Source organism: Pezoporus wallicus, unplaced genomic scaffold (assembly GCF_028554395.1).
Source record: "Pezoporus wallicus isolate ANWC-B61680 ecotype Strahan unplaced genomic scaffold, APGP_CSIRO_Pwel_v1 contig_161, whole genome shotgun sequence".
NCBI classification, from domain to species: domain Eukaryota; kingdom Metazoa; phylum Chordata; class Aves; order Psittaciformes; family Psittacidae; genus Pezoporus; species Pezoporus wallicus.
Genome location: NW_026642654.1, coordinates 8,810,604 through 8,820,409, shown reverse-complemented (window position 1 = coordinate 8,820,409; position 9,806 = coordinate 8,810,604). Strand labels below are relative to the sequence as shown.

The 9,806-nt window shown below is 41.4% G+C and overlaps 1 protein-coding gene across 2 annotated transcripts; it reads right to left on the bottom strand.

Moving 5' to 3' along the window:
* Positions 1 to 2,270: 2,270 nt before the first annotated feature.
* RNASEH1 (ribonuclease H1) lies at positions 2,271 to 9,806 on the bottom strand. Of its 2 annotated transcripts, XM_057431826.1 has the most exons (8): positions 9,622 to 9,806; positions 9,394 to 9,518; positions 8,028 to 8,222; positions 7,345 to 7,444; positions 6,810 to 6,864; positions 5,613 to 5,697; positions 4,446 to 4,570; positions 2,271 to 2,746 (listed from the first exon to the last, which is right to left on the bottom strand). In XM_057431826.1, the coding sequence occupies exons 1-8, from the start codon at positions 9,723 to 9,725 to the stop codon at positions 2,669 to 2,671; spliced, it is 867 nt and encodes a 288-aa protein (XP_057287809.1). In that variant the 5' UTR covers positions 9,726 to 9,806; the 3' UTR covers positions 2,271 to 2,668. The 2 variants fall into 2 exon arrangements, with proteins under 2 accessions (XP_057287809.1, XP_057287810.1); XM_057431827.1 differs by lacking the exon at positions 8,028 to 8,222.

Here is a 9,806-nt window from a genome sequence, read left to right as displayed (position 1 = left end):
CCGTAAAGGGGCACAATTTGCAACTGAAACTACGCTGAACGAGGAGTGCTGTGCGGCAGACACGGCTTTCATTTTAGTGCACGGCCTTAGGCTCAGCAGCAAGAGGGGAGGAGAGGCCTCCATGAAGGAGATAGGTCCGCGTAAAGGGCCTCTCACCCGCACAAGTCCTCCTGGGTAACTTGCTGGTTATAGCACAGATCATGCCTAAGTTCATCAGCAACTGCGCTTACACCCATCCCGCCCTTGGCGGTAGTGCTCTGACTGAAGTTAACAATAGGGCTCAGCCTCAATGACCTGCCCTGCAACCCCACAGTATGGAAAAATAAGGAATGAACAAGGGAGCAGCAGGGGAGGAACAGTGGTAAGAAGCATTCTGCCCAGAAAGCAAAGCTCACGTCTCTATCCATGGAGATACATCCTGAGAGAGCTGCTCGGGATGACCTGCTTGAGCTGGGATGGACAAGACACACTCCAGCAGTGCCCTCCGGCCTCCTACAAACTATGTACTTCTGCAGTTCTACCTGGCAAATAAACCAACAGCCACCTAACACAATGTAAGGATGGAGAACCAGCTAGAATAATCACTCCTTAAATGCTTTTCTTCTGAAAAGAGTTTTATACTTACCAAAATATCTTAACCAGTATTTCCCAGATTCTTAGAACTGGCAACAGATCCCTTTAAAGTACAGTATTCATATATAAGCACTACTGGTTTTTGATTCTGGGTAAAATTTAAGCCCCATAACATTACATCTGGTCCAGTGCTGGTATTGCCTGCATTTTTAGAAGCACACAGGAATCCAGCCAGAGGTTCAATGCCTATCCACTGGATGTCATGGCACTAAATGCCCTGAAAGAATGACTTTCACAGCCACCATCCTCTGCAGGTCCTCAAGTCCCATTAATAAGTATTATTTGCTTTCCATCCTTTAATCAGCCTTAATCTTGTAACTTTCCTCTTAGCTTTGTTTTGTCCTACATTTCCAGAGCAAGAATGATAAAAATTGGTATCAGTTAACCTAAAACTCTTTCCTATTAGATATTCTTTAGAAATTAGATATATTCTACCTAATAGATTTAGTGAACTTGCTGAAATTCAGTATTACACAGATGCTATGATTTACCCACCATTATCTGTATTTATTTTCCAAAGCTGCTGCTTCAAAACATAGAGATTTCCATACAGTAAATAGGATCTACATGTTTAACTGGAGATGTATTGATAGGCAGATGATTAGATGCCATGCCTTCAGTATGTTGCTGGTCACGCTGTGATACCTCAACCTGATCTGATCAGGGTTGATGGTGCGTCTTCCTTCAAGGCAAATTTCTAAAATAAACAAAGAGATGGAAAATTGTGTGCATATATACAAGAGGCAGAGGGGAAGAGCTAATCAGTGGACTACCTTCCCCCTACATGAGCTTTACTGTACAGTTTTGGATGAGAGAAAGCAATTCTAAAACCTGCACTCATCTATTAACTACTAGCCAGCTTGTTTCCTCATTCTATCGCAATTCACATGACTCTAAATGCGTAAGAGCTTATACTTTGCCTCGGTAAAGATATTATAATGCATGAGTACTATTAAGAAATCAAATTTCAGCAGCTCCACCATTCTGTATCAACAAATACAAAAACAAAGTCAGCAACCTCCAGCTGAAGCCTTGCTGGTACCTTACAAAGAAGCTGACGAAGATAATATACCAAATCTGGTTGCTCTTCCCATGTATATGCATAGAAAATAAAACTATGTTGATTACTGGTAATTATTCTCTAATTCAAATGCACATTAGCCATTCCATTAATCTCATCATTGACTGGAAAAAATGAAGTCAAACACTCGACATCTGGAAGACCTAGAGAAGCTGATCACCTTCTAGTTCCATTTCAGATAAAATGGCCAATTATTTATTACCTTTGGTACAACACTGAAAAGGAACCAATAATGCTAACGTGAACCAGTATGCAGAAAAAAAATACTTAATGGAAATAGGAGGCCAGAAATAAAGAGCTTGGACATTAAGCAGCTAGTGAAAACTGTAAAAAATTCACCATTCAAGTTCTCTAAAGATCTGGCTTTTTACTTTATTCATGCTGCCTTGCAAAGTAAGTAAAATTATAAAGAAATCTCAGGCGCTGTAGCTAATGATGCTGTGTGGCACAGGTGAGTGTTACAAGCCCACCTGCTACTGCCAGAGCATACCAACAGAGATCTCTGTGTTAGGTCCCCTCCCGCAACTATTTTGGACTGTTAATATATACCTCTGTGCAACAAAATAATTTATTTTGCTAAGAGAAAAATACAGAACACAAGATAAAGATTCAATATTACTTCTTCCGAAGTCTGTCTTTACAGTGAATTCAGAAGTCTGCAAGACAATTAAAACTACTGACTGAGGCCCTTCAGTAAGATGGGGTAAAAGCAAGCACTTTGTATCATCAGATTAAACAAAAAAAAAGCAAAAAACTTGATTGTAAAACAAATGCTATGAAAGAAAATGTGATGGTTTTCTCCAGTGAAGTTGGTACATGTTTAACACTTCAGGCCATAAAGAAGTACACTTCAAAGTTCAACTCTGAAACAACTGTAGCCATTCAAGTTGTCACTGTGATCCTGGCCCTTTCCCTCCTGCTGTGATGGTCTCTAGTCTCTGTACATCAGGACCATTATTTACTAGCTCCTTCTCTTGCTAGTCTATCAGCTTCTTCATTTCCTCTGAAGCCAGCATGACCAGGAATATGCATCTGTTAGGACAAAAGGAGTGTTAGATATGCAAGAAAAAGGTACACACATGGAATTTGATCAGTCCACACGCCTTCACTCACAGTACAGCAGCACCTCTGTAGAAGCCCCCTCCTCACATTGAGTCCCTACATGTTCTTACCAGGAATGTTCAGTCTCCCTTCCTCTAGGAAAGTCTTGCCAAACTGCAAAAGTCATCCTTCTGGGAAGTAGTGAACTGGTAATAAGGACTACCTAGCCTTTAAGAAATGCAGACAACAGCTCCAACTCAAAATTCCCACTTTCAGAGAAGAGAGGAAAACCTATCTGTATTCAGTGCTTAAGCCACATTAACCTTTATCCAGAAAGCCAGAGACCCCTGTGCCACTAACAGCTTTGGTGGTTATGGCACCCGCCTCAGATACAGGAACAGGGTATGAAAAGAATCTCTCAATTTTCAGGTATTGAACTGCCCATCCTTCAATTAGCAACTGAAAACACTTCAACCCTAAGTCTTTCCTTGTCAAAGGCAGGAGTGGAGCCCATGGAGATCCATGGGTCCATGATGGAGCGGATATCCACATGCAGCCCATGGAGTACCCCATGCTGGAGCAGGGGGGTTACCATGATAAAGTGTATACATACATTACTCTTCCCAAAATAAAAGTCTTCCCAAATTTTGATTCAGCTGTTAGAAGTGTGCACAAAGCAACACTATCTTTTCTTTTTTTTTTTTATGTAAATACTCGAAGGACAGTTGAACTTTGCTTTTAGTTTTAGATTCTTGCACAGTCTTCTCAGCAGACAACAGGAGTAATTATATAAAATTCTAGTCAGCCTTTAAATTAGAGTCACCAGCTCTAGAACACAGACCAACATGAGTAAAAGAATATCTGTAATATATTTCTCATAGGAAAAGTGCACATTAAAGATCTAATTCATCCTGTTTTGTACAGAGTAAAGACAGAAGCCCAATAAATATACCATTAGCAGCCAAAAAGTCAATGGTAAAGAGATTTAGTTCTAGAATCAGTGGGCTTACATCACAATTAGAGTAAAATTTAGAAGGAAGGGGGGGTAGATATCCCCTACAATCTTCAGTGCTGAGGTCACAGAAAAATGTTTTATTAGGAATACCTGTATTCCTATTGTTTTTACTTCTTTACTGGAAAGCAAAACAATTTTAAACTTAACAATCGTAAAGACCTTTACGCCCAGTTTTCATGGAAAAAACCACAGTTACGGTACAGAGAACTAGAGTTGGTTTACTTGGGATTATAATCTCTTCGTTTTCCCATCTTAAAGACACCCATGTGATTGAGTTGCACCAATGAACCAGCATTTTAAGAGTGCTGAAAAGCAAATCCAGAAATTTAGCTATGACTCGAAAAGACAGTAGCGTTTTAAGCTTAGTTTTCCAGCAACAGAAATCTCATCTACTAACAGTACTAATGAACTAAAAGTAATTATTGCAGGCATCTAAGCAGTAACAAGAGACAGAAAACAAATATAAGCATGCATTTTAATAAATAAAATCCTGGTTCCAAGAGTCTAGTTATGTTGCTTATTTGCTTTAAATAAAAGCAGCAGCTTCTCTGTATTTATGGTTTTACTTATGGATGTAGAGTATTATGCTCTATAAAAATCTTAGTTACAATCATACTTGTCAATTTTTACAAGAAGCATGTTTAAGATGTCATTAATAAGAAATCAGGTGCTTACCCACTGAATTTCTATATCTTTTGATAAATTAGCAAGCCTTTCAAAATCTTCTTTATTTATTACACTTCTTCCTGAACTTGTCCTCCAGCCATTTGTTTTCCAGTTGTCAACCCAGCTTGTAATACCTACGTAAAGGGGGCATCACCATGAAAATCCTATTAAAGAAGCCAGTATGATGATGACGATAAAGGTCTCTTCCAACCCAAACCATTCTATGATTCTAGAATGGAGTAAAGACCCTTTTAACAAGACATTAACTGTACAAATTCTCATGCAAAGACACTGGAGATAAAAGATACTCTTTGCCTGGTTCTCTACCACTGTCTTTCAGGATTGTATTTTTCCATTATTACTTGCATTACTAGAACATGTTTTCCCTAACAGATATTTAAACACTGCAATCCTATGTATGCATTACACACAAAATTACGACATGAACTTCACTAAACTGAAGCTAAGGATTGCCTGATGCTACAGTAAGCTAGAACAGATCTACAGTTTTATTTATTCTGAGAAATTGAGGAGACACATGCATAGAGGAAAAATAGATGACCACTTGTCTTGTGGCTTCTGCACACCAAACAGAATCCTTCAGAGAAGGACCATATATGCAGATTTCTACAGAACAGTATTTAACATTCTGGCCATCCCTTGCTGGCCAGAAAATGTACTGTATTACTCCTTAAATAAGAAGACAGATATAGCCAGAATGTTTGGAAATGTAGTCTACATGTACAAAGCAAAGAAACTTGAATGGACTTCACAAGTGTGTATGAACATAGCCTCTCCAATCCAAGCAAAACAAAATACCTCCAGGGTTACTACACCAACTTCCAAGTACTTTCCTGAGTACATCCTTACTAGTGTACACACGAATGACCTTTCTTCTAGACTTTTGTCTCATACTGAATGCCTTAAGACAAAACTCCTGTAGTTACCTCTATCAGCCTTTACTGTAACATATAGTTTGTCTCTGCTTGTATTTCATGCAGTTAGCAGGAGATGCTGCAATATTCTGAATTCTTTCTCCAAGCAGTCCTCAGTGTTGAAATAAGTTATGCATTCTCTTCCGTATATCCCTCTTCCCAAACCCATATTCTGTGGCCCTTACGTAATAAACATGCAGCATGTCTTTAAGAATCAGGAAAACTAACATCATTAACTTACCATTAATAGTGAACTTGCTATCAGTGTAGATAATAAGTTTCTTGATGTTTTGACTCTTTGCTTGCTCTATTGCTTTGCAGGCTGCCTTAAGAACATTTCAACAGAATCAAACTTCAGATCAGGACTTTGAACACATGCAATTAAAATTAAAATACCAGCAAAATACCTGATGCTAACACAGAACTACAAAGAATATTACTGCAATCTCTCCATCAGTGAGTATCAACACACTTTAGAGCACAGGTTCCCAAAATTATGCATGCTGATGACCAATTAATGAAACAGGCAAACAGGTAGCCACTGAAGCTTCACTGGCAAAGAGGAAGGATTCATACCAGTTCCAACAGACTGGAACTCCTAAAAGCTTTGGGAGGTTTTGCGGGCTTTGGAGTAGGGTTTTCTTTTTGTGCTCTGAAATGCAGTAAGAGGGAAAAGTGGCCACGTTTGGATGTAGAGCTGAAAAGACCTTCAGTGACAAGTTTGACCCCTGGCACTCCACTATCACCTCTGCTTGTCCCTCACTAAAATGAACTTCCTGTCATTTTTAAGCAGATGAATTCTTCATTTCAGTTCATCTCCAAATGCACAGTGCAGGATAGCAGCAATACCAGAACTGAAGTGAGAAGGGAAGATTAAGTCTGCTGTTGCCAACAAAGTTTACTTCATAAGTAACAAAAGTTGCTCCTGCAAGCCTAGAACTGTTATATTTATCTAAGGAACACTATACTCTTGAGACTACAGTATGGGTGCTGCCATAGTCAGGGGTTTGGTTATTTACAACATGGGACTCGCTTTGGGAAGCCAGGTCTACTAGATGCTGATGGGGCTGGTCTGACAAAGAAGGGGAAGAGATTCTCCTCTTAGTCACTACTCACCCTAAGATTCTAGATACACACATTAAAAATGCAAAGGATACAATACAAATTTGAGAATGAGGCTTTCCAAATGCCAGACTGTTTTAAATAGCTGTGCTTGGCCTGACGGTATTTCGGTATTCTCAAGGTGAACCACCTCATTCAAAATACAATGAAGATCAATTAAACTCAAAGAGAATGATCTGTTTCAAGTCATAACTCCTCATGTTTTGTGTGCTTCTCTCACAGTTTCTTAACTGTTTCTAAAGGCCAGAGCTGAAATAGTCATGAATGTGCTACTGTGGTCTAACATGCAGAAGTATTTTAGACATTTACTACTTACATGTATTTCTGCTCTTTGATTAGTCTGCCGTCCAGGAAGTCTTTCACTGGTATTTCTGTGTCCAAGGAATGAAGAGTAGAGTAGTTACCCCCAAATTTCAGAATGGCGTATAATGAACACACATTATAAAAATAAATATAAGAGAGCTACCTTTCATTTTATAAAGGAGAATGAATAAATAACCTAGCTCTAACTTCCACCTGCATATTTGGACCTGTTATCAATCTGCAGTTAAATTTGTCATCTTCAGTGCACACTTACATCTATTTTAAAACTTTCTGCATCACGTGAGTTATAGCTCCAGTCCCTAAATATATTATTTCAAGTTGCTTTTCCCTACATTCTTACCTCCCAAAGAAGCTGATTTCTCTTTTCACCTTAAAAACTCAATTGTCTCATAGCACTGTCATTATGAGGCTCAACAGCATGGTTTCATATCCAAAAGGAGGCTGGTATTGTAAACTGCATCCACACCAAACAGTAATATAGATAAAAAAAAAAAAAGAAAAAAGAATAAATCCATCCAGCTACTTACAAAGGGTGGCTCGGCCCCCAGTAGACACCTATTCCAGCACGTGCCCTGCTACGTCCATTACCTGAGCAACAACCATCTGTATAAACGACTGCAAACTCACCTACAAAATAATTACCAAAAGCAGAAGCTCAAGAACTAGTTCAAGGGCATAGACTCTTTAAGCAAAAAGAAATGTCTGCCAGGAGATTAATCCCCAGAACTTCCCTCCCACAGAATCCTTCAGGATTCACTACAGAAGCAAAAGCAATATAAATTAATAATGCAGAACACCAGAAGTCCCACTGCAGTGTCACACCCCCAATTTGACTGGTGTCAAACTAGTCAGCCTCAAGAAGCACTTCTGCCCAACTTCCGTATTTTCACTACAGTTCCCGTCTTCTCCAATCAACTTAAAACTTCCCAGCTACATCAGTATATTTAAATACAGTCTGTAATCCAGACACACATGATGATTGCATTAAGCTCTATGCTGATACCAGTTAAAGCCAACTAAAATTACCATGAAAGACAATGTGAACAAATAAATCATGGCTCACATTTCTATCTTAAAAAGAAACTATGTTAGGCTGGGCCTCATGTTGCAATACACAAACCTTCCTAAAGGCTGTCTAATAACTACACCTGTTACATATCAAAAAGTGCAAAGAAGTTAAAAGAATTACAGGAATAATGAAAGAACTCACCCATATATGAAAATTTATCTTCACTGACTGTTGGCGCTGAGTATACTTCATCATGTTTTACACGCTTTGCAATGTGCTCTCCACCGGTAGACTGTTCATACGGCCTTTTGCACGTATTGCAACACAATGCATTTATTTCTGGTTCCTCTCTCTGGCTACCATTTTCCTGTGTTACAGGTGCAGGACCCTGTGCCCCTTCAAAAAAAAAAAAAAAAAAAAGAAACAAAAGAAAGAAAGAAAAATAAAAAGGAGAGAAAAGAAGCTTAACTACATAGAATCGCACAATCAGCTAGGTTGCAAAAGACCTTTAAGATCGAGTCCAACCTTTACCCCAGGACTGCCAAGACCACCAGTAAACGATGTCACTGAAGGCCTCATCTACACAGTTTTTGAGCATTTCCACGAATGGTGATTCCACCACTTCCCTGGGCAGCCTGTTCCAATGCCTCACTTTTGGTGAGTTGATTTTTCCTAATATCCAATCTAAACCTCCCCTGGCTCGGCTTGATGCCCTTACCTCTTGTCCTACCGCTTGTTACTTGAGAGACCAACCCCTGCCTCACTACAACCTCCTGTCAGGTCATTCTCGATAAGGATAAGGTCCCCCCTGAGCCTTCTTTTTTCCAGACTAAACAACCCCAGTTCCCTCAGCCATTCCTCATAAAACTTATGCTCCAGACCCTTCACCAGCTTCACTGCCCTTCTCTGGACCTGCTCCAGCACCTCAATGTCTTTCTTGTAGTGAAGGGACCAGACCTGAACATCGTATTTGAGCTGCAGCCTCACCAGTGTCCAATACACAGGGGGTGACCACTGCCCTAGCCCTGCTGGCCACACTATTTCCAATACAGGTGAGGATGCCATTGGCCTTTTTGGCTGCATGGGCACATATATATCAAATCTTACCTGAAACAACTGCTCCTAAAAACAAGAGTCATTATCACCTAATGCTAGCCTCTCAACTGACACCACCACAAGCTACTATGCAAAACATTTTATAGTACACACCATTCTTGATCCTTGATCAAACTGAAGAGGAAACACACATAGCCAAATGTAAGACACAGTACAGGCAACGCACAAGCACCTACAGAAGGTACATGCACACAGAGAATCCCTTCCATTGCACAGATAAACCCATCGCTGTGTTCAGAGGGCAGGGCCACCGCCGCACTTACCACCACGGCACTCCGCCAGTTACCACGCGTCCACCAGAGAATACGAAGGGGCTGCTACCCACGTCTAACTTGTTTACAGTGAGTTTACGGGGAAGGCAGACATGCCGAGTCTCCCCCCTCCCCCCACCGTCGGACCGCCCTTCCCAACCGGACGAGGAGATGCGGAAGGCGGGGGAAGGACGAGCTACCTGCCGGCAAAGGCTGCTGCTGCGCCGGGAGGTCGGAGCGCACGAAGGCCCAGGCGTCCTTCTCAGTAGCGAACTTCTTGAAGGTAGCGGAGGGGAACTTGTTCACTTGCTCCTGACACTCCGCCCTGTAACACCGGGAGAGCACAGGCTGAAGCCGGACCGAGGGTGAGGGTGGGACAGGGCTGAGGCCGGCCCGGCTGCGGCTCCCTGTGCTGCCGCGGCCCTTACCAGGTGCGGTAAACGCCCGTCCGCCGGCCCTTGCGCACCGCGTAGAACATGTCCTTGGAAACAAAACAGGAGTGACTGAGCACCGCCACAAGCCACCGCAACATGGCGCGGCACCGCCGCCATCCGGCCCCCCGAGCCCACCCCCGGCCACCACACACCGCCGCTCCCAGCCGCACAGCGACCAC